The sequence below is a fragment of the Papio anubis genome, chromosome 9 (assembly GCF_008728515.1).
Source record: "Papio anubis isolate 15944 chromosome 9, Panubis1.0, whole genome shotgun sequence".
Lineage (NCBI taxonomy): Eukaryota > Metazoa > Chordata > Mammalia > Primates > Cercopithecidae > Papio > Papio anubis.
Genome location: NC_044984.1, coordinates 102,780,893 through 102,800,494, shown reverse-complemented (window position 1 = coordinate 102,800,494; position 19,602 = coordinate 102,780,893). Strand labels below are relative to the sequence as shown.

Sequence of the window (19,602 nt, the reverse complement as noted above, 5' to 3'; positions counted from 1 at the left end):
TCAAAGACCACCAAAAAATAAGAAATAAATGCCTCAACATTTGAGTAGCTCTTAAAATTCTTCAGTCTTAATATAAATGTACTTTTTGCATTAGAACGTTTTCATATTCTTTGCCTTCTAGAGCCCTTAATAGATCATATTCTGGTTTTCAAGTCTCTCCTGAAAGGGAAGGGACATTTTAAACCCACTTAGAAGGACTATTTGAATTCTGAATTTCAGTGCTACATGGATTACATTTTCTTATTATTTGATGGGAGAGATCTCTTCTGGAGGTATAGAGAAATTAAGAAAAATTTATGTGATTGTATCCTTCAGAATCCTAAAGAGTGAAAGTTTTGCTTCTCTTTCTTTCAAGGTTCTTTAGAAGATTGGGATACAGCTGTTCAGAAAACTGAAACCCGATTAGCTCGTGTCAATGAGCAGAGAATGAAGGTAATGACAATGTTTGTTTGAAGTCTTTGGCACCTCTGGTAGCTATTTTGGCTCGGTTTGGTATGGATGTTTCTTGTCAAGACATTTTACATTTTCCTAAGTGTCTTTTACTCAGTATTAATTATAAAATATTTAGATCAATGCTTAAACCTGTCTTTTTACATTGTTCTAAAACTTCAGCCCCAATATTAAGTACTTGTTTCATGTAGTGAGGGAATTTTGACTCTAAAATTTAGTAGAATTGATGAAAAAGAATAAAGAAGAGCCTCACTTAGCCTAGTGAGTGGAACATGAACACCCCCAACTTATTTAGGGCTTTAGTTTTATGGATTTTTTTTTGTTTTTTGATACGGAGTCTCACTCTGTCACCAGGCTGGAGATCAGTGGCACATCTTGGCTCACTGCAAGCTCCGCCTCCCGGGTTCATGCCGTTCTCCTGCCTCAGCCTCCTGAGTAACTGGGACTACAGGCTCCAGCCACCACACCTGGCTGATTTTTTTGTATTTTTTTAGTGGAGACGGGGTTTCACCATGTTAGCCAGGATGGTCTCAATCTCCTGACCTCGTGATCCACCCACCTCGGCCTCCCAAAGTGCTGGGATTACAGGTGTGAGCCACTGCCCCCGGCCAGTTTTATGGATTTTTTTTCCCCTTCCTTTTGATGAGTAATGATTAGGGTGAGGAAATTGCTAATATTAACAGAGACATCAGATCCAGAATTCCAGAGAACCTGAATGAGCCCTGGTGTGGAACAGCTGTGAGAGCCTGTCCACATTTTTCTCCAGATCTCTGCTTTTCATTTAGTAATGAACTTCCACTCCCTCTCCCCTTTCATGACAAATCAGTACAGTGAATGTAACTGCCACATCCAGCGATGCATCATCTTCCCACTTTTCTAGGCTGCAGAGAAGGAAGCAGCCCTTGTGCAGCAAGAAGAAGAAAAGGCTGAACAACGGAAAAGAGCCCGGGCCGAGAAGAAAGCATTGAAAAAGAAGAAAAAGACCAGAGGCCCAGAGAAGCGCGGAGCAGACGAGGACAATGAGAAAGAGTGGGGCGATGATGAAGAAGGTAAGGAGCTCTTGAAAAATTGTGCTTTGAAACGTATCAGTTAGAGAAGTTGTGAAAACAGTACGAAGAACTTTCTTCCCTGTACCATTTGAGAATACGTTACCAGCTTGATACCCATCACCCTTTGATCACTGTTAGGGTGTATGTCTTACAAACAAGGGCCCTCTTCTCCATGACTAGAATGCAGCCATCAGAGCCGGGGTTAGCAGTGACCGCTACTCCCATCTAATCCTCAGACCCCAGCCATGGGCTCCCATTTGTCCTGATAATGTCCTTTGTAGTGAAAGGATCCGGTTCAGGATGCACTGTTGTGTTTAGCTGTCTTGTCTCCTGGATCTCCTTCCGTCTGGAGCACTCCTCAGCTGTTTTTTACTCTGATGACCTGCACTCTTGGAAGGGGACAGGCCAGTTGCTGTGTTGTGTCCCTCAGCCTGGGTGTGTCTGATGCTCTCTAGGGATTGGATTCCGCTCATGCATCTTGGGCAGGAATAGTGCACAAGCGCTCCTGTGGCCTGCTCATTGAGTCCCATCAGGTGGACTGTGATTCGCTTTGTTCCACTGCTGGCGACAACCCTTTTGATAATTATTTATGTTGATGCTCTACTTATCCCAGGTTTGGCTAGCAAGAGTTCCATCACACAGGCTTCTGTGTCCCTTTGACCTGTCCCCTTGTTCTTTGATCATTTCCTCACCTTCTGGCATATAATACCCAAGGGTCATCTTGTACTTTCCATAACTCAGTCCTGGAATCCATCATTTCTCCAAGGTTCCTTTGAGTGATGAGTGGTATTTAGGAGGTGCTGGTTGTGCTCACTGCTATTGGGTATTGTTCCTAGGCCTGAGTGGTCAAGGGTAGGGAGAGTGTGTGTGTGTGCGCGCGCATGTGCGTGCATGTGTACACAGACATATTTATGTCCGTATTTACTTCTGTAACTATTTGTGTATGCTGAAAATCATGATTTCACACCAGTACCTCCAGTTCCAGTCTAACACCACAGGGTTCCCTTTCATACTTACAATGCCTTTCTCTCTCTTTTTAAAATTTATTTATTCATTTATTTTTGAGACAGAGTCTCGCTTTGTTGCCCAGGCTGGAGTGCAATGGGGTGATCTTGGCTCACTTCAACCTCCGCCTTCTGGGTTCAAGTGATTCTTGTGCCTCAGCCTCCCAAGTAGCTGGGATTACAGGCACGCACCATCACACCTGGCTAATTTTTGTATTTTTAGTAGAGATGGGGTTTTGCCATGTTGGCCAGGCTGGTCTTGAACTTGTGGCCTCAAGTGATCCACCTGCCTTGGACTCCCAAAGTGCTGGGATTACAGGTGTGAGCCACTGCGCCCAGCCATGTCACGCCCTTTTCTGACCTTGAGAAACTTGGCTGCCTTTATCCTCAGCGTCCTCACTTATTCCACCCAGCCCCTGTAGGTATGTAATCAAATTCCTGTCCCTGCCTCCCCTTCTCACGGGTGCCATCCCCACCCTGTTTGGTCTCCCACACCTGGGGTCAGGCACGGCTCTGCATGGACACCCTTGCCTCCTTCACTCAGGCTTCCAGATCTAGGCTGGGTCCCTGCCACTGCCCCATGTCTGCTCGTCTTCTTCCTTCCATTCAGGCTCTAGCATCCCACACCATTGCTGCAGCCCCTACCCTGCACAGACCTGCCAAGCTTGGCCCTGCTTTTTTTTTTTTTCTTCTTTTTGAGAGGGAGTCTCGCTCTGTTGAGGCTGGAATGCAGTTGCATGATCTCGGAGTGCAGGAGAAGATCTCGCTCTGTCGAGGCTGGAGTGCAATTGCATGATCTCGGCTCACTGCAACCTCTGCCTCCTGGGTTCAAGCGATTCTCCTCCCTCAGCCTCTCAAGTAGCTGGGATTACAGTTCGCCCGCCACCACACCCAGCTAATTTTTGTATTTTAGTAGAGGTGGGGTTTCACCATGTTAGCCAGGCTGGTCTGGAACTCTTGACCTTAAGTGATCCTCCCGCCTTGGCCTCCCAAAGTGCTGGTATTACAGGCATGAGATACTACACCCGGCCTTGGCCCTGCTTTTAATGGTTCTGACTTAGTGGAATTTTCCAGCAGTGTTTCTTTCACCCTTGTAATTTCAGGGACGGGCAGCTCTGGGTCATATTTATTTCAGAGAGTCAGTCAAGGTAAAGAATTGTCTCTGGTGGCTGGGCGTGGTAGCTCACGCCTGTAATCCCAGTACTTTGGGAGGCTGAGGTGGGCAGATCACCTGAGGTCAGGGGTTCAAGACCAACCTGGCCAACATGGTGAAAACCTGCCTCTACTAAAAATACAAAAATTAGCTGGCCGTGGTGGTGGGCGCCTGTTTTCCCAGCTACTCGGGAGGCCGAGGCAGGAGAATCACTTGAGTCCGGGAGGTGGAGGTTGCAATGAGCTGAGATCATGCTGTTGCACTCCAGCCTGGGAGACAGAGCAAGACACCGCCTCAAAAAAAAGAAAAAAAAAAAAAAAGAATTGTCTCTGGACATGAAAGGACTCTCTGTACACTTTCTTAGTACAGATGTGTGAGCCAGAGAGAACTGGGAATGGAGTCATCCATCGTTGAGTTGACCTTGCTTGCACACCTTGTTTGGGCTGCCCTAAATGACTGAGGGTGGCTCATTGCTCCTCTGGCCTCACAGTTTAGCAGAGTAAGGCAAATGTGATGTGTGACCGCAGTGTCGTGTGATCAGGGCATGGCGTGTGATCAGGACTGTGGGAGATGGAGTTGTTAATACTGGTGGAGGCCAAAGAAGGCACTAGTGGGTCAGCTTCATACTAGGAAGACTGTGGGGAAGAGATGCGGCATCCAGGGGGAAGACCGAGTGACTGGCAGCAAGAAGGGAAGGGCTGAGCTAGACAGGGAGCCAATGTTAGCACAGCCTGAAGACACAGCACAGCCTGGCATTCTCTGTGAGCAGCAGATAATTGAGTTTGAACCCGGATGCATGGGAGAGGGATGGGGCAGTGGTTGAGGAGGCTGCGGTGGTAGGTGGGCCAGTCAGCTGGACCCAGCCCAGGGACACTCTTGAATACAGTAGCAGTGTGCAGGGCTTACATTGCATTGTAAAGTCAGTGGGTGAACTGATGGGGAGGTCTGTTTGCCGGAGGCTGATGTCTGTTGAACTTCAGTCCTGGCCCTGTGGAGGCAGTGGTGAGGACAGACTGCAGTAGAAGATTGTGGTTAAGCTCTCTTAAGGACACAAGACCTTATTGAAAGTGTTTTAGAAACCACAGCCCCTTTGTAGTACTTTTCCTAATGTGCTCCCTGGGGCACGGGCATCAGTCACTAGGGTGCTTTTCCAGTGCAGATTCTCCTGTCCTATCCCACCCCTGTTGACCTGGGCTTTGTAGGAGAGGGGCCCTGGAATTTGCCTTCTGAACTTTGATATCCACTGGCCTTTTGTATAATTTGCCTTTTGTATAATTTAAGAGTGGACAGTGGGGATTTATGTTGTTACTTCCACTTGATTGAGCCCACTTACACCTCTGTTCAGGCTCCCTGAAGAGAAGTAACAGTTAACCATGGCTACTTTTGTTTTGAAAACCTGTAGAGCAGCCTTCCAAACGCAGAAGGGTCGAGAACAGCATCCCTGCAGCTGGAGAAACACAAAACATAGAAGTAGCAGCAGGGCCCGCTGGGAAATGTGCCACTGTAGACGTGGAACCCCCTTCGAAGCAGAAGGAGAAGGCAGCCTCCCTAAAGAGGGACATGCCTAAGGTGCTGCACGACAGCAGCAAGGACAGCATCACCGTCTTTGTCAGCAACCTGCCCTACAGCATGCAGGAGCCGGACGTGAAGCTCAGGCCACTCTTCGAGGCCTGTGGGGAGGTGGTCCAGATCAGACCCATCTTCAGCAATCGGGGGGATTTCCGAGGCTACTGCTACGTGGAGTTTAAAGAGGAGAAATCAGCCCTTCAGGCACTGGAGATGGACCGGAAAAGTGTAGAAGGGAGGCCAATGTTTGTTTCCCCCTGTGTGGATAAGAGCAAAAACCCCGATTTTAAGGTAGGTTTATGGAAAAAAAGAATACCTTCCCTCTATGGTTGCTTTAGACAGGCACTTTCTTCCTGCAGCAGTGATATTTAGGGTAGACATGGAAGTTTTATGCTGTGTTTGGATGTAAACTTCCTTGTGAGCCAAGGTCCGTCCTGAGCCGGCTGACTGAGGTCTGACTCATGGCATGGGTCCTTCTTGCTGGGTGCTTAGTAATGACAAGGGACTGTGCTGAATGCTTTATGTGTGTCACCTCATTGACTCCTCATCAGACTCTGTGAATGGCCACTTTTATTCTTGCCGTTTTACAGAGGAAGACATGGAGGCCTGGAGAGGTTAAGTGACTCACCCCAGTGGCCCCGTTAACAAGTTTCAGAGCATGGCTTGGCTCTAGTCTGCTTGGCTGGGCTGCTCCTGGGGACAAGGCTGGTGTCAGAGGAGTCAGGTGAGCTGGGTCATGCCTCGAATCATGGTTTTTCTCTGTCTTCCTTCTTCCTATAGGTGTTCAGGTACAGCACTTCCCTAGAGAAACACAAGCTGTTCATCTCAGGCCTGCCTTTCTCCTGTACTAAAGAAGAACTAGAAGAAATCTGTAAGGCTCATGGCACCGTGAAGGACCTCAGGCTGGTCACCAACCGGGCTGGCAAACCAAAGGTCAGAGTCAGAGCAGATCGTGCCTTGTCTTCAAGGCTTGGGCAAGCTTCCTGTCTGTCTCTGTTCAAAGATGATTTAGCCTCTAGAATGGATTCCTAGTTTGTCTGCTGAGAAACAAAAGTTAATTTCACAGAAAGATCTGCACACTTAGCTCTACTTACATTTGGAGTCAGATTAACTTGTTTGTAGTTAATTGTGCTAAAAAGAATAAAGCAGTTGGAAATAGATGATCATGAATTCACCACACTATGGCCCCTGGCTGTGGGGCTTGGGGGAAGCCCTGTGACCAGCAGCACATGGGCTTTGGGGTGGGCACCCTCCTGTAGCCTCTTCCCTCTGTCCCAGGCCTCTCTTTCCCTGGGGCCTCCAGCCAGGCCCCTTGAGTCCCTCCATTGCAGTGCCTCTTCTACTGTCCTTCCTTCTTGCACGCTCAGTCTCCTGCTAAGTCACTTTGTGCCCCATTTTGTGTAGTAAGTGGTTTTGTTACTGTCTACCCACCGCCCACTCTCCCTCCCCTTTATCCAGGTTAATGGAGAGAAAAAGAGGATGAAATGAGGGAGTGGGTGAAGGCACAGAAACACAAGGGCTCACCTGGGCACCTGGGCTGCTGGCCCTGTGTCCCATCCACCTCCTGGTTTATTTGCTGGATTTATACTGGTCCATCTGTCTGTTTCCTTCTTTCTTTCTACTTCTGCAGCACATACAAGGTGTACTGAACTTGGAAGGGTTATCTGAAGTTACAGTGCGTAGCAGCAGTTGGGAAGGAGAGTAGGGTGGGGAAATAAGCCTGTAGACAGAGGATGCAGTGGTGGGGAAGGTAACCTGTTGGTTGGTCATTTGCTGTGGCCTGGTCTGCTGGTCTCATGGAGGAAGCCCAGTGCCTGCCCTGCGGGAGGAGGTTACGTCCCTGGTCTGTGGGATCTGACTTGGTTCTGAATCTTGCCTCTTCCAGGGCCTGGCCTATGTGGAGTATGAAAATGAATCCCAGGCGTCGCAGGCTGTGATGAAGATGGATGGCATGACTATCAAAGAGAACGTCATCAAAGTGGCAATCAGCAACCCTCCTCAGAGGAAGGTTCCAGAGAAGCCGGAGACCAGGAAGGCACCAGGTGGCCCCATGCTTTTGCCGCAGACATACGGAGCGTAAGTGCTTGCATGGTAGACTAGTGCAAACTTCGTCCTGGCTGGCACCAGTTCATGGACCATGGGGGGATTAACCCGGCATGAATTAGCTTCCTGTTAGGACAGAAAAGCCAAGACGTGCTGTTCCTTGTGGTAATCAGTGTGGTTCCACTGGAGCAAGGCGTCCAGAGCAGGATGCAAGCCTAGGCAGTGACCTCTGCCTGGTACTGACCAATTTACACTTGTCATTTATTTCAGACAAAACTAAAGGCAGTGATTATTTTCAAGTCCCCTTTGCCAGTTGGAGCTGTGTTTAAAACGAAATCTTACACCCATGTGTGTGCCAGTCTGCAGCCCTAGCTATATGATCCACATAAGCTGTGCTTTTTGCCTGCTAGGGATGAGGAGGAGATAGCAGAATTGCCGGGTGACTGGCGAGGTCTGAGAGGTGATAGTCACACTGATCCCCTCTGAGTGCGACTGGTGCTCAGGGTTGATCTTTGCCAAAACTGAACAAGGCCAAGTCTGTTGAAGTAGTTTTTACTTAACAGCCAGAATTAAGGAGGCAGGGATTATCTCATCCTTTTTTTTCCCCCCTTTTAGCTTCTGGTTATATTTAAAACTATCTTGGCTTACTTTTACAAATAAATGAGGGGCCACAAATTGTTGCTTCAAAAGGTCCATTCAGTGTTTGCTCTTCTAGGAGGGGGAAGGGAAGGACGCAGCTGTCTCTACTGCCTCGTGCCCTGCAGCGCCCAAGTGCTGCAGCTCCTCAGGCCGAGAATGGCCCTGCCGCGGCTCCTGCAGTTGCCGCCTCAGCGGCCACCGAGGCACCCAAGATGTCCAATGCCGATTTTGCCAAGCTGTTTCTGAGAAAGTGAACGGGACTCTGGCAGACAGGAAATGCCTTACTTCACTCTGGCCCGGCGGACCTCCCACCACCCCGCGGTGCACTGGGGATGGACAGGCCTGGTGTGCTGCCCGCTCGCAACCACAGATGGCTCCTCTGCTTTAGACAGAAAGGGGGAAGGGGTTCTAAGTCAAGAGCCTTTCAGTGCTCCCTCATATTGAGGGCAGTGGCAGAAAAGTGACCACTCTGCAGGCTCCCTGGACCCAGGATGTGGTGTCCCAAGATACGTTTGTATCTTAAAGACTGAGGCACAGAAGCGAAACGAGAACACGGTTTTTGAGACGCAGTTGTCCAAATGTTTCTGGCCAGCTCCGGCCCCTTTTTGTATGACACTTCTCTTCTACACTGCACAGCACATGTGCCCGTCATTCTTTTAATTTTAAAAGATGAAATGGCAGATGCTAGTAATTCACCAGAATGGCCTATTACGGGGGTGGGTCTGAGGGAAGTCATCTATAAAACATTTGCTGGATTTTTGTTCAAGGGGGCTGTGCATTTTTATATTATGTATTTGTAAATGACATGTCAGCCATTTCATGTTTCCTAAAAGCAGAATATTTGCAACATTTGTTTTGTATAGGAATTATTTGTGCCACCTGCTGTGGACTGTTTTCTTTGCCTAGTGACTAGTGACCTGTGTTGTCTAAACATGAGTTCAGCCCTTTGGTTTTGTTTAATACCATGTCAAATGCAAACTTCAATTCTCCCCATTTAGCTTTATTAAACTGAAGTTCTCTTCAAAACTTCTTGCTGAATGGTACTCAGATGTGCATTCACATACAGATGTGTTTTGAAGTGGGTGTACCTTGCTTTACCTAATAGATGTGTAAATAGAACTTCTGTAAGTCAAATCCCATTGTCACTTTGATTTAAATTATTTCAGCTGTGATGTGTCTTCAGTTTTTATACAATTCAGTTTATAGCAGTTTGACACTGGAGCTTTTGAGCTTTTTTACCTCACATCTTTTATCAAATATTTATTGCTTTGAAAACAGCATTGCCAGTTCAGTAGGGGAAGCTTACTTTATTAAGACACTCTGGAGAAAGATGTCAGGGAATCCTTGTATATGTCATGGGAATTAACTCCTCATTTATCTGTTGTGTAAGTAAGTTTTTGTGCATCAGTCGGGCTTTTCTATATTTTTTTAACTTAACATTTTTTAATATAACCGATTAAAAAGTAGACAGAACAGTAAAATAAACTCCTGTGTGCCTACCATTCAGCTTCCAGCATTCCTCAACTCCCAGCCCCTTTTCCTTTATGTCTGTCTCCCCTCCACCTTCTGTTATATTGAGGCATGTTCCAGATGTCATTGTGCTCGTCCAGTAATGTTGTGGCAGGTGTCTCAGGAGGACTGAAAGGCCTTCACTCCTAGAAACATTAGTGGTAATCCCTTAATGTCAACTGTCCACTCAAATTTCCACCTTCCTATAAATATCAGCTCTCCTCCCTGTAAATTATTGGTTCGTAAGCCTCTTACATCTTTTAAAATGTAGGTTCCCCTCCGTCTCTTTTTTACACAAACTTTTTACTAGACTTCTGAATTAAATTCAAGCGCTGGCTGTTGACAGCAGCAAGAACCTTTGCTGTCCCACGTGTTCCTCCTGCAGTGTTCTCTGTGATGCTGTTTGGAAGGCTGTTCAGCTGGTGAGATGATTTGGGTAGCTCAGAGGGAGCCCTCATAGTTGGGGACCTGACACATGAAGAGCCGTGAACATCACTATGGGTGAGTGTGGCCTTACTTTTCGCTGCTTCACATTAACGGTTTGGCTTTCTTGCCTGCAGCCAGTATTCTGACCTTAATGTCATACTTGCAGATGTCAACCCAGGCTTGTTACAGGGACAAACCTTTTCGGGCTTGAGCAGAACCCAATTTAGGTTCGGGGTGTTGACTGTTCTAGAAATGGATTTCCAGGAGCACATGAGTGGGTTTGTGTTTTCTGCAGAAAATCCAGAACTGATGGTAAATAGAAACATGAAAAACTACTCCAGTTAATTGAGTCTTAGTAAAAAAAAAAAAATCAGTAATTTGTCCTTATCCACCTAGGTAGGTGGTTTATCCAACTTCTGGCTCGCTTGCCCATGGAAATCACCATCTCGGATCTGTTGCTCTCCCAGAACAGTATTATGAATAGGGCCGAAGGTCAGAATACCCCCATTGCCCTTATGACGGATGGGAACATCTCCCAAATAAGACAGCAAAGTCTCAGGCATTCATGTAATAAAATAACTTTATTAGAATCAGGAATTTGTTAAAATAATATCCTTCACATATAGCTAAAGTGCAAATTCTCTTGCTCTATAGTAGAAGCAAACACATCTGTCAGACCTCCTTGGTGTGCTTATAAAACCAAGACGAGAAGAGTTTAAGAAGTACCTCTGGCAGCATAAGAGTATGAAAACATATTTTATAGAGGTTTGAATAATTATCATTTGGAGCCATTTCATATATCTTTTCACTTATTTTTCTTAACCTTTCAAAAACTACTCAATGTGCTATTTATACAACTGAATAACTGTATAAACGACATTAGAGCAGTGGCCTCATTACTGTCAGGAATGGAATTCCCAAATCAGACAACACTGCGTATTCGCCATCACTGACACGCTGACAAAGTGCAGTACAGTGTTAGACATCACGGGCTCCGTCACTGGGAAAGGGACCCAGTGACTTCCACCACTCTGACTCTAAATAGCAGCAGTCACATTGGCAGCTGTGCCATATGATTGAAAGAGAAGATTCTACTTCCATTGGATGACAGCTTGGAGACTCGGCCATATTACATAGAGCACTGCATCATTTCACAAGTTGCGAGAAAAATAAGGCCACTCTGAGGCAATCTCTTCTGCCTCCCCACGGGGGACGGGACACGGGACAGTGCAAAGGCCGTGGAAGGTGGGGGTCCAGGCAGTAAGTAGATGAAACTCCAGGACCAGAGGGATGCAGCCTGGCCATGGCTGAAGGTTTTTGCTCCATTCAGTAGAAACTGGTGCTCTAATTCATTATCAAAAATGCTTATTTGGTGTCCATGTGGCACTTGTTTTCTCAGGTTAACATCTACCTACAGAAAACTCAGGCAGAGGGGTGAGGGCAGATGCCTACGAGCATAACACCTGGCTGGCAGCATGACACAGGTGGAATGACAAGCCCAGAGAACTGTTAGACGAAAACATCTGGCCTGAGTTACTACAAATGAAGTGTGAGAGAAACGCCAATACACAAAACCAAACTGCCCACCCCCCATGTTTCCCCCTCCAACATACAGCTCTTTATGGCTACCCCCTATTCTTAAATTAGAAAAATAGTCTCAACATGGAAAAAAACAGCCGCTGGCACTAAAGTTTGCAAACTATGGCTCAAAAAGTTCCTGGAGGTAAGGAATGTCAGCATTCATTTTCTCTTCTATGAAGTTTGCTTGGAAGTTAGTCACCACTAATCTAAACCTCGAGAAAGTGAGCTTTCAGCCATTTCTTTCAGCTGCGACTTGGGTCTGACTTCCCAGTTGCAGTCACAGAACCTCTCAGCCTGTTTCAGAGAAGTACTTGGAGGCGTTATATCAGTGGCTCTGGGCCCTGTCCCACATCTGGCCACTCCTCCCCCTTAGTGCAAATTCTGCTCCAGAACCTGTGTTCTGATCACATGGTGGCACTGTTGCCCCTAAAGTACGGCCACCAGCAAGACACAGCAGACACCACACAACACTGACTAGCTTGCTCCAAAGAAGAAAATAAATAGCCTGCTTGAATTATAAGTTATTTTAGAGACAAGGTTTCATAACTTAAGTGTTTTCTTGTTTTTTTAAACTAAACATTTGGAGGTAAAGAATGTTTCTCCTTTTGCTTTGGAAAGTGACTAGGTTTCTAGAAATGCTGTTTCTTTTTTTTTCCCTGAACCTCAGGACATCCTTTGTCACTGAGGAAGGATTTCTAGGGTGAGGGCTTCACAGGAAGCGTCTCCTTGAACCCAGAGTGGTTGGGCTGGGCTTCTGGCAGTGCCACCGAGTACTCAGTTGTGGCAAAAAGCAGGGTGTCCAGGGTGGTCTCAGTACACTTGGCGATGAAGCGAATGAAAGGCCTCACATCGCCCTCGTTGGCAGCTTCCAGCACGTGGTAGTACTCAGACCGCTGCTCCTTGCGGATGGTGATGGGCGGGTAGCCCGCCTGCATGAGGATGAGGTTCATGAGCAGGCGGGAGGTCCTCCCGTTGCCGTCAATGAAAGGGTGGATGTAAACGAGTTTATAATGGGCTAAGGCTGCAAACTCCACCGGGTGCAGGTTCATGGCATCCTCAGAGTTGAGCCACTGTACAAACTCCTGCATCTGCTTTTCCACATCCTGCGGATGGGGAGGGATGTGGTGTCCGACCAGGACCTGTGTTGTCCGAAACCTGCCAGCTTCCACGGGGTCCACGTAGCCCAGCACCCGCCTGTGGATCTCCAGCACGTCGCTGATGGTGACGGAGCCGATGCGCGAAACCAGGGTTGTGTTGATGTACTTCATGGCCGCGTGCATGCCGATGACCTCGTTCTGCTCCTCCAGGCTCTTCCCGGGCACGGCGTAGCGGGTCTCCAGGATGTGCCTGATTTCTGAGAGGGTGAGGGTGTTGCCCTCGATGGCCACTGTGTGGTAGATGTGATGGTAGTAGGTCTCCTCCATGACCCTGCGCAGAGCCGAGTTCCCCTTGGGGATGGACATGATCTTCTTCACTTTGCTGTCGATGATGCTGAAATACCTCTGATCGATCTCCTCCACGAGTGGGAGCGTCCGATCACGGCTGACCAGCGCTTTCTCATGGTAGGGCGAGATGGTCAATGCTCTGGTGTACAAATAGTCCGCCTGGATGATGTCCTTGTCTTCTTCTGAGAAGATGCCAAACTCGGTGAGCGCGTCCACGAAGTCCGGATCCATCTTGAGGGCATGCATGAAGAGCTTTTGGGCTTTTTCCCGCTTGCCCTGGCGCTTCATCTCCAGGGCCTGGTTCAGGGCGGCTCTGGCTTCCAACTTACCTGCTGGAAGAGAGCCAAAGAAGCGATGTGAGGGAGAATAGGGGGCAGAGGACATTGAGGGGGGCTGTCACCTGTGCTGGTCTCCATGGAAAACCATGATGACCAGCCTGGGTCCCTGGCCTTGGGCCTTGGGGGGCTTCTTCCAGCTGCATCGTGTGTACTCAACGTGCCCAGTACCACTGATCTCCCAGCCGTGTGGTGGTATGCCAGTCACTATCCGTGTGTCCCCAGAGCCACACTCTGTGTTCAGGGAGGCACCTCCTTGGCTTCCTAGCCTCCTGCCTTCTGGACATAGAAAGTTCTGGGCATTTACTCTGCCTGGACCCTCTGTGTTGGACCTTTCCCATTGGCCACAGCTCCCAATGTAGGCCCTCTCCTACATCTCCAGCTCGTCCTGTGCTGGTGACACACCTTTGGGCCTGCAGGGGCCCAAAGGTGTTAACAACTCCCCACTCTTCCTAGACCCTGGGGGCTTTACCATCGCAGGACTGTTCTTTCACTCTTTTAACCCAGTGGTTTGATTGTGCGCCCCAGGGGACATTTGGTGATGTCTGGAGACCTGGTTAGTTGTCGTAATTGGGGTGGTGGTAGGGGTGCTACAGGCATCTCATGGGGAGAGGCCAGGGATACCACCATCATCTGATAATGCACATTCAGTCCCCACTACAGAGAACTGGTGGAGGTGGGGAGCCTGCTCTAGCCATAGCCTTCCTGTCCTGGCCCCTCTCGGCCACCTGAGGATCAGCTCCACACATTCAACTTCCTTTAGTTCCTCGAATGCCCCCAGGCTCTCTTATGACAGTTATGTCAGTTATGACAGCTAACCTCTGGTCTCTGCCTGGAGTCCTTTTCCTTGGATGCCCTTCTCCTTGGATGACTCCTACTTAACAACTGGGTCCCAGCTCAGGTGTCACTTCCTCCAGGGAGCCTTCCTGGTATGCTCCTACAGCCCTTTGTGCTTCCCCATCACCACACTTGTGACACTGTCTCAGTCACGTCACCTTGTCTATACTAGGAGCTCAGGGCTGACTTGTTCACAATACCCCGATGCCCTGCACACAGGACATGGCACACATTCTATGTCTGTCTGCTTAGTTAACAAACATTGAGGAAGACAGCCAGTCTCTCTTACCTGGAGAGGCCTTGGTCTTGGCCACCAGCAGCGTCACGCCCCTGGAGGTGATGCTGAGCTCCGTGGATGGGCTGCTGCACTTGGCGGCGGCATGCTGCGCCCTGTCCAGTTTGCTCCTGAGCAGGTAGAAGCCTTTGAGCACAGCCAAGCACTGCTCCTCCACAGCCCCCAGTGGCAGCAGCAGGGCCAGCAGGGACCCCAGCACCATGCTCAGCAGTGTCACCCAGAGGAAGCGGCCCCAGACTGAGACCCATTTCGGTTCAGTCACCGCCATCACTGAAGCCATCGGCATGAGCATCATCTGGACTCAGGAGAGGGCCCTTTGCGCATGTCCACAGGCAGCTGAGACACAGCAGGATCTGCAAGGAGCCAAGAGTCACAGGAGAAACAGATACGTTCAGGACACGGCGTGACTTCAGCCAGGAAGATGGGTTTGGAGACTTCCTCTTTTAGCTCACTAGAGAGACGGGGTGGGGGCAAGTCAAGGAGTGGATCTCACTAGAGGAGGGACCAGCCTAGAAGGACTGGTGCCACCTCCTGAGCAGTGTGACTGTGAAAATAACACTGCTGTGGTCCAACAATTATTGAGCACTTGCCGTAATCCAGGCCCTGTGCTAAGCAACAAAGGCCTCCCATGGGTCATAGTCTTCAACTTGAGCTGATGTTTTCATCCCACTCTCCAGGTGAGGGAACTGAGGTTCAGAGAGGTGAAGTCCCTTGCCCAAAGTCTCGCCGGGAGCAAGTGACAGTCTTAGGACCTGGAACTCAGGAACCCCACGGCTCTAACGTGTTCCCCCTTTCCATACATCCCTGTGGCTTCTGACTACAGACACTGGATTTGTGGACATATGTCAAACATTTGGGACACAAATGACTGACAGGCACACATGCAGATCAGACACAGCAGTTCTGACACCCAATCTTTGATAAGCACAACTGTTGGGTGGCCTCATTTATTGCCCTCACCTTGATATTCAGCCACAGCTCCCACAGTGCCCTTCCCCTCTCTGGCCTTCCGTTTCTGGCCTGTCCAGAAGGGACCCCACCAGGAGGAGGAGCAGTTTGAGCATCTCGAAAGGAACTCAGGCTGTGGGCCACAGTGCTTGGCCTCAGTGACAACAGGGCTTGTATGTACTTGGGGCTGGCAGTGGAAGTGGAGGGGGGCCAGGTATGCAAACACTATGCTAACAATAAGCACTTATTAAGCAACTATGGTGTGCTAGGTGCTGAGCTGTGTACTGGCCACACATTGCCTCATTTCACCCTCATGCCACCCTATGAAAGAAGAGCTACCCCTAGCTCTATTTTACAGACAAGGGAAACCAAGGCACAGAGAGCATAAGTTAAATTCCAGAAGGCCCACAAGAGGTAAACAGAGGCATCCGGAAGGAAACACCAGGGCCTCTGAGCCCGGTCCCCGGGTCTCAACTTCTACCTTATTACTAAGCAGGGCCTGTGCACCTGCTCTGGGCTGGTACTGACCCGGGAATGACTGATGGATCGGGGGTTCGGAGTCTTATGTGGAGCCTGGCCCTTTGCCACAGAACATGAGAAATGGCTTGCGATGAGCTTTAACGGGTGCGCCTGGAGTGCTGCGCGGGTCCAGGGGTCTGGGCGGGCTTCCCGAGGGGACAGGCTCCTGGACGCGGCGGTACAGGCAAGGGGCAGTTCGCCGGTGCCAGGGGTGTGTGCGGGGAAGGAATGCGTTCCAGGAGGCGCGAATCTCTCCCCCACACTTCCCAAGAAAAGGGGAACTGAGGCCGGGAGAGGAGAGGGGACCGGTCCAAGTCCCCTCCAAGACTGCAGAGCCTCCCCTTCCCGATCCCTGCCCAGAGCTCGCGGCCCCGCCACACCCTTCCCAGCTCCGTCCTCTCGAGCCCCTCGGGCTTGCCCCCTTCTCACCGCGCGCGGCTGTCAGAACCCCAACCGCCTTCCCCGCGCTCCCAGCTACGAGGCCGCCGGCTCCCGGGTCCTCCTTCTCCGCCGGCCTCTGGCCCCGCCCTCGGCGACTCGCCATTGAACCGCCCGCAGCCCTCGTCTCGGCGGATTGGCTTTCTCCACTTGTCCTTCCCTCGCATTTCCGGGTTCCCGCGTCCGCCTCGGCTTCCCCGGGAAAGACGCGCCGTGGGCCACTCCCATTGGTTGTCGCTTGCGTTTGTCCCGTTCATGTAGCAGCCAATAAGCAGCGGGAGGGGCGGGGCCTAGGCCACAGACGCGAGGAGCAGGTGCTGGAAACCCGACGCGCGTGGGGATTTGCGGCACGCTAGGTGGCTGGCCCGGAAATTCTAAGTTCCACGGCGGTGCCTTCCTCGGGTCTCCTCGTCCCGGATCCGCTGTCGTGTGCCTCATTTTTCCCTGGTGTGAAATGAAGAAGCAGATGCTTTCCACCCCTTCACCCTGTTAGCCTCCTTGACTGCGCAGCCCCTGTTCTTAGCCTCCACCCCGTGCTGCTGAATTTGCCGCCTTCTTCTAATTTTCTCTTTCCCTCTCTGTGTCTTTTCCTCCCTGACTTAAACAACTTTTGTTTTCTTTTAAAATACAGGGTCTCGTTATGTCGCCCAGGCTGGAGTGCAGTGGAGCAATTGCAGCTCACTGCAGCCTCCACCTCTTGGGCTCAAGCAATCCTCCCACCTCAGCCTCCCAAGTAGCTGGGACTACAAGTGCGTGCCACCACGCCCGGCGAGTTTTCTTTTTCTTTTCTTTTCTTTTCTTTTTTTTCTTGAGACGGAGTCACTCTGTTGCCCAGGCTGGAGGGAAGTGGCGCGATCTCGGCCCACTGCAACCTCCGCCTCTGGGGTTCAAGCGATCTCCTGCCTCAGTCTCCCGAGTAGCTGGGATTACAGGCGCACATCATCACGCCCGGCTAATTTTTGTATTTTTAGTAGAGACGGAGTTTCACCATGTTGGCCAGGCTGGTCTCGAACTCCTGACCTCAGAAGATTTGCCTGCCTCGTCCTCCCAAAGTGCTGGGATTACAGGCGTGAGGCACCGCGCCCGACCTATTTCTGATTTTTTATTTTCTTTAGAGACAGGGTCTGGCTATGTCACCAGGGTTGGTCTCAAACTCTTGACCTCAAGCACTTCCTCCACCTTGGCTTCCCAAAGCGCTAAGATTACAGGCATGAGCCACCCCCTCGGTCCTCCCTGACTTTTTAATTTGTATCCTCTCCAGAAGGATCTGGCTAGTTCTTTTGGCTTCCCATAGAGAAATTTTTTCCTTGAAGCAGAGAATGGAAACCTCCATCTTAATCCACAAATACTGAAATTAAACATCTAGGGAGGTGCCCCAGAAACACTAAGTATTTAGAAATTAGCAGTTCAGATTCTGGGGAGTCAGAGAGACCTGAGCTCAAATTCAGACTTTGCCATTTACTCTCTGTGTCACCGTGGGCATGTTACTCCTAGCCTCACTTTCCCCACTTGTAAAATGGGGACAAACAGCCTACCTTGCTTTTGGCATCCAGTTCAGGATTTGCAGAAGGCTTGATGCTTCAAGATCTGACCTCTTCTGTGACAGGTACTGCTCTTGGAGGCAGGACTAGGTGGTGGTGGTGGGTGTCACTGTTAGGAGTCACATAGCCCTGGGTTCAAATCCCAGCTCTGCCACTTGCAAACTGAATCACATTCAGCAAGTGACTTGATCTAGTTGATCATCTGTCTAGGCTTTTCTGTAAACTGCACACAATGTGATGATATTACCGCTTTACAGGGTTTTATGTGAGGGTGAAATGAGATTCTATACATCTGGCACAGAGCAAACTATGTATGTATGTATGTATCTATCTATCTATCAATCACATATCTATCTTTTTTGAAATAGGATCTCACTCTGTTGCCCAGGCTTGAGTGCAGTGGCGTGATCTTGCTCACTGCAACCTCCATGTCCTGGGTTTAAGTGATCCTCCCATCTCAGCCTCCCTAGTAGCTGGGACTACAGGCACACATAGGCTAATTTTTTTTTTTTCCCGAGACAGAGTCTTGCTCTGTCACCCAGGCTGGAGTGTGATGTGATCTTGGCTCACTGCAGTCTCCACCTTCTGGATTCAAGCGATTCTCCTGCCTCAGCCTCCTGAGTAGCAGGGATTACAGGCGTGTGCCACTGCACTTGGCTAATTTTTTTGTATTTTAATAGACACGTGGTTTCGTTATGTTGGCCAGGCTGGTCTTCAACTCCTGACCTCAAGTGATCTGCCTGCCTTGGCCTCCCAAAGTGCTGGAATTACAGGCTTGAGCCACCGTGCCTGACCAGAAGATCCATAGTTTTTAAGGAACAAAATCAGGGTGGTGATTATTTTGGTGGCTTCTCATTTTTAATCTTTTCAACAAAGGTCATGAACATTTTTCTTTTGGAGTCCTCTGAATTGCACTTCCTGATGGCCCAAGTATGTCATTGTAAAAACCTTCCCCAGAGGAGGGCCTGGTAGGTATGGGTGACTGTTGGTATGTTAGAAAACAGTGAAGCTCTGGGATCAGACAGATGTGCATTGAAATGCAAGGCCCGCCGCTAGTCACTTATCCTCACTGAGCTGGGTATTATGAGACTTGTCGACCCCTGTCCACACCCAGGTGTAAAGCAGTGTAATCGTCTGCTTCTGAAGGCACCCTCCTCTCTTTGTTAGCTCTTTAATTAGCTTAGGCTACGAGTAGTAAATCCAGAAGCTATGCAGGAACGGCTAATGAGTAAAACTTACTGGCCATGAGACAATAGGGAGAGGTGGGAAGTGTGGCAGATCTAAGAGCACATACCTTGTCTAAAGTGGGCAGCAGCTTCTCAGCTGGAACCCATATTTATTAGCTGGGATGCAGTCTAAAAGTGGACAGTTTTCAATTTTTCAAAGAAATGTGAGGCCTAGATTTTTTAAGCAGTATCTCCAGATTTTAAGGCAATTGGCATGGCTGCCGGCTGGCTTTCCAGGGCCACCAGATTGCAACCCCTTTGTAGAGGGTAATGGAAGATGGCAGGGGAAAACAGGAAGACTCAAAAGGCTTATTACAGCAAAATGAGCCCATTACTGTGTGTGGCCACCAGGGGGCAGTAAGTCACCAGCCATCACTTCCCCCTTTCAATCTCCTTGTCCGGAGTTTACACTCAATTTTAACTCTTGACTTTGTCTGCATTCAGCTGTGTTGAATGCACAAAATATGGTCCCTGAAGCGATATTGAAAAGTTGGCTTTCTCCATCTTAAGCATTCTGTATTAGGTGAAAATTGCCTCCCCGTGGCCCACGGAGGAGTTTTCTAAACGGTTACCTTGACATATGACAAAGAACCCAGAA

The 19,602-nt window shown here is 49.3% G+C and overlaps 2 protein-coding genes across 4 annotated transcripts in view; one reads left to right on the top strand and one right to left on the bottom strand.

The window, feature by feature from the left end:
• The window catches only part of SART3 (spliceosome associated factor 3, U4/U6 recycling protein), a 35,289-nt gene extending 26,213 nt beyond the window's left edge, over positions 1-9,076 (top strand). The window contains exons 14-19 of the mRNA XM_003907107.5: positions 356-432; positions 1,331-1,499; positions 5,059-5,513; positions 6,003-6,155; positions 7,108-7,298; positions 7,981-9,076. Of these exons, the coding sequence (XP_003907156.1) occupies positions 356-432; positions 1,331-1,499; positions 5,059-5,513; positions 6,003-6,155; positions 7,108-7,298; positions 7,981-8,158 (1,223 nt within the window). The 3' untranslated portion in view covers positions 8,159-9,076. The remainder of the gene's footprint in view (positions 1-355; positions 433-1,330; positions 1,500-5,058; positions 5,514-6,002; positions 6,156-7,107; positions 7,299-7,980) is intronic.
• A 1,325-nt stretch (positions 9,077-10,401) lies between these two features.
• FICD (FIC domain containing) lies at positions 10,402-16,401 on the bottom strand. 3 transcript variants are annotated; one of them, XM_003907109.4, is made up of 3 exons: positions 16,229-16,401; positions 14,327-14,685; positions 10,402-13,197 (listed from the first exon to the last, which is right to left on the bottom strand). In XM_003907109.4, exons 2-3 carry the CDS (start codon positions 14,625-14,627, stop codon positions 12,116-12,118), a joined length of 1,383 nt encoding a protein of 460 aa, XP_003907158.2. In that variant the 5' UTR covers positions 14,628-14,685; positions 16,229-16,401; the 3' UTR covers positions 10,402-12,115. The 3 variants fall into 3 exon arrangements, with proteins under 3 accessions (XP_003907158.2, XP_021778558.2, XP_009179889.2); XM_021922866.2 differs by lacking the exon at positions 16,229-16,401 and adding an exon at positions 15,809-16,191; XM_009181625.4 differs by lacking the exon at positions 16,229-16,401 and adding an exon at positions 15,293-15,799.
• Between the last annotated feature and the right edge of the window lie 3,201 nt (positions 16,402-19,602).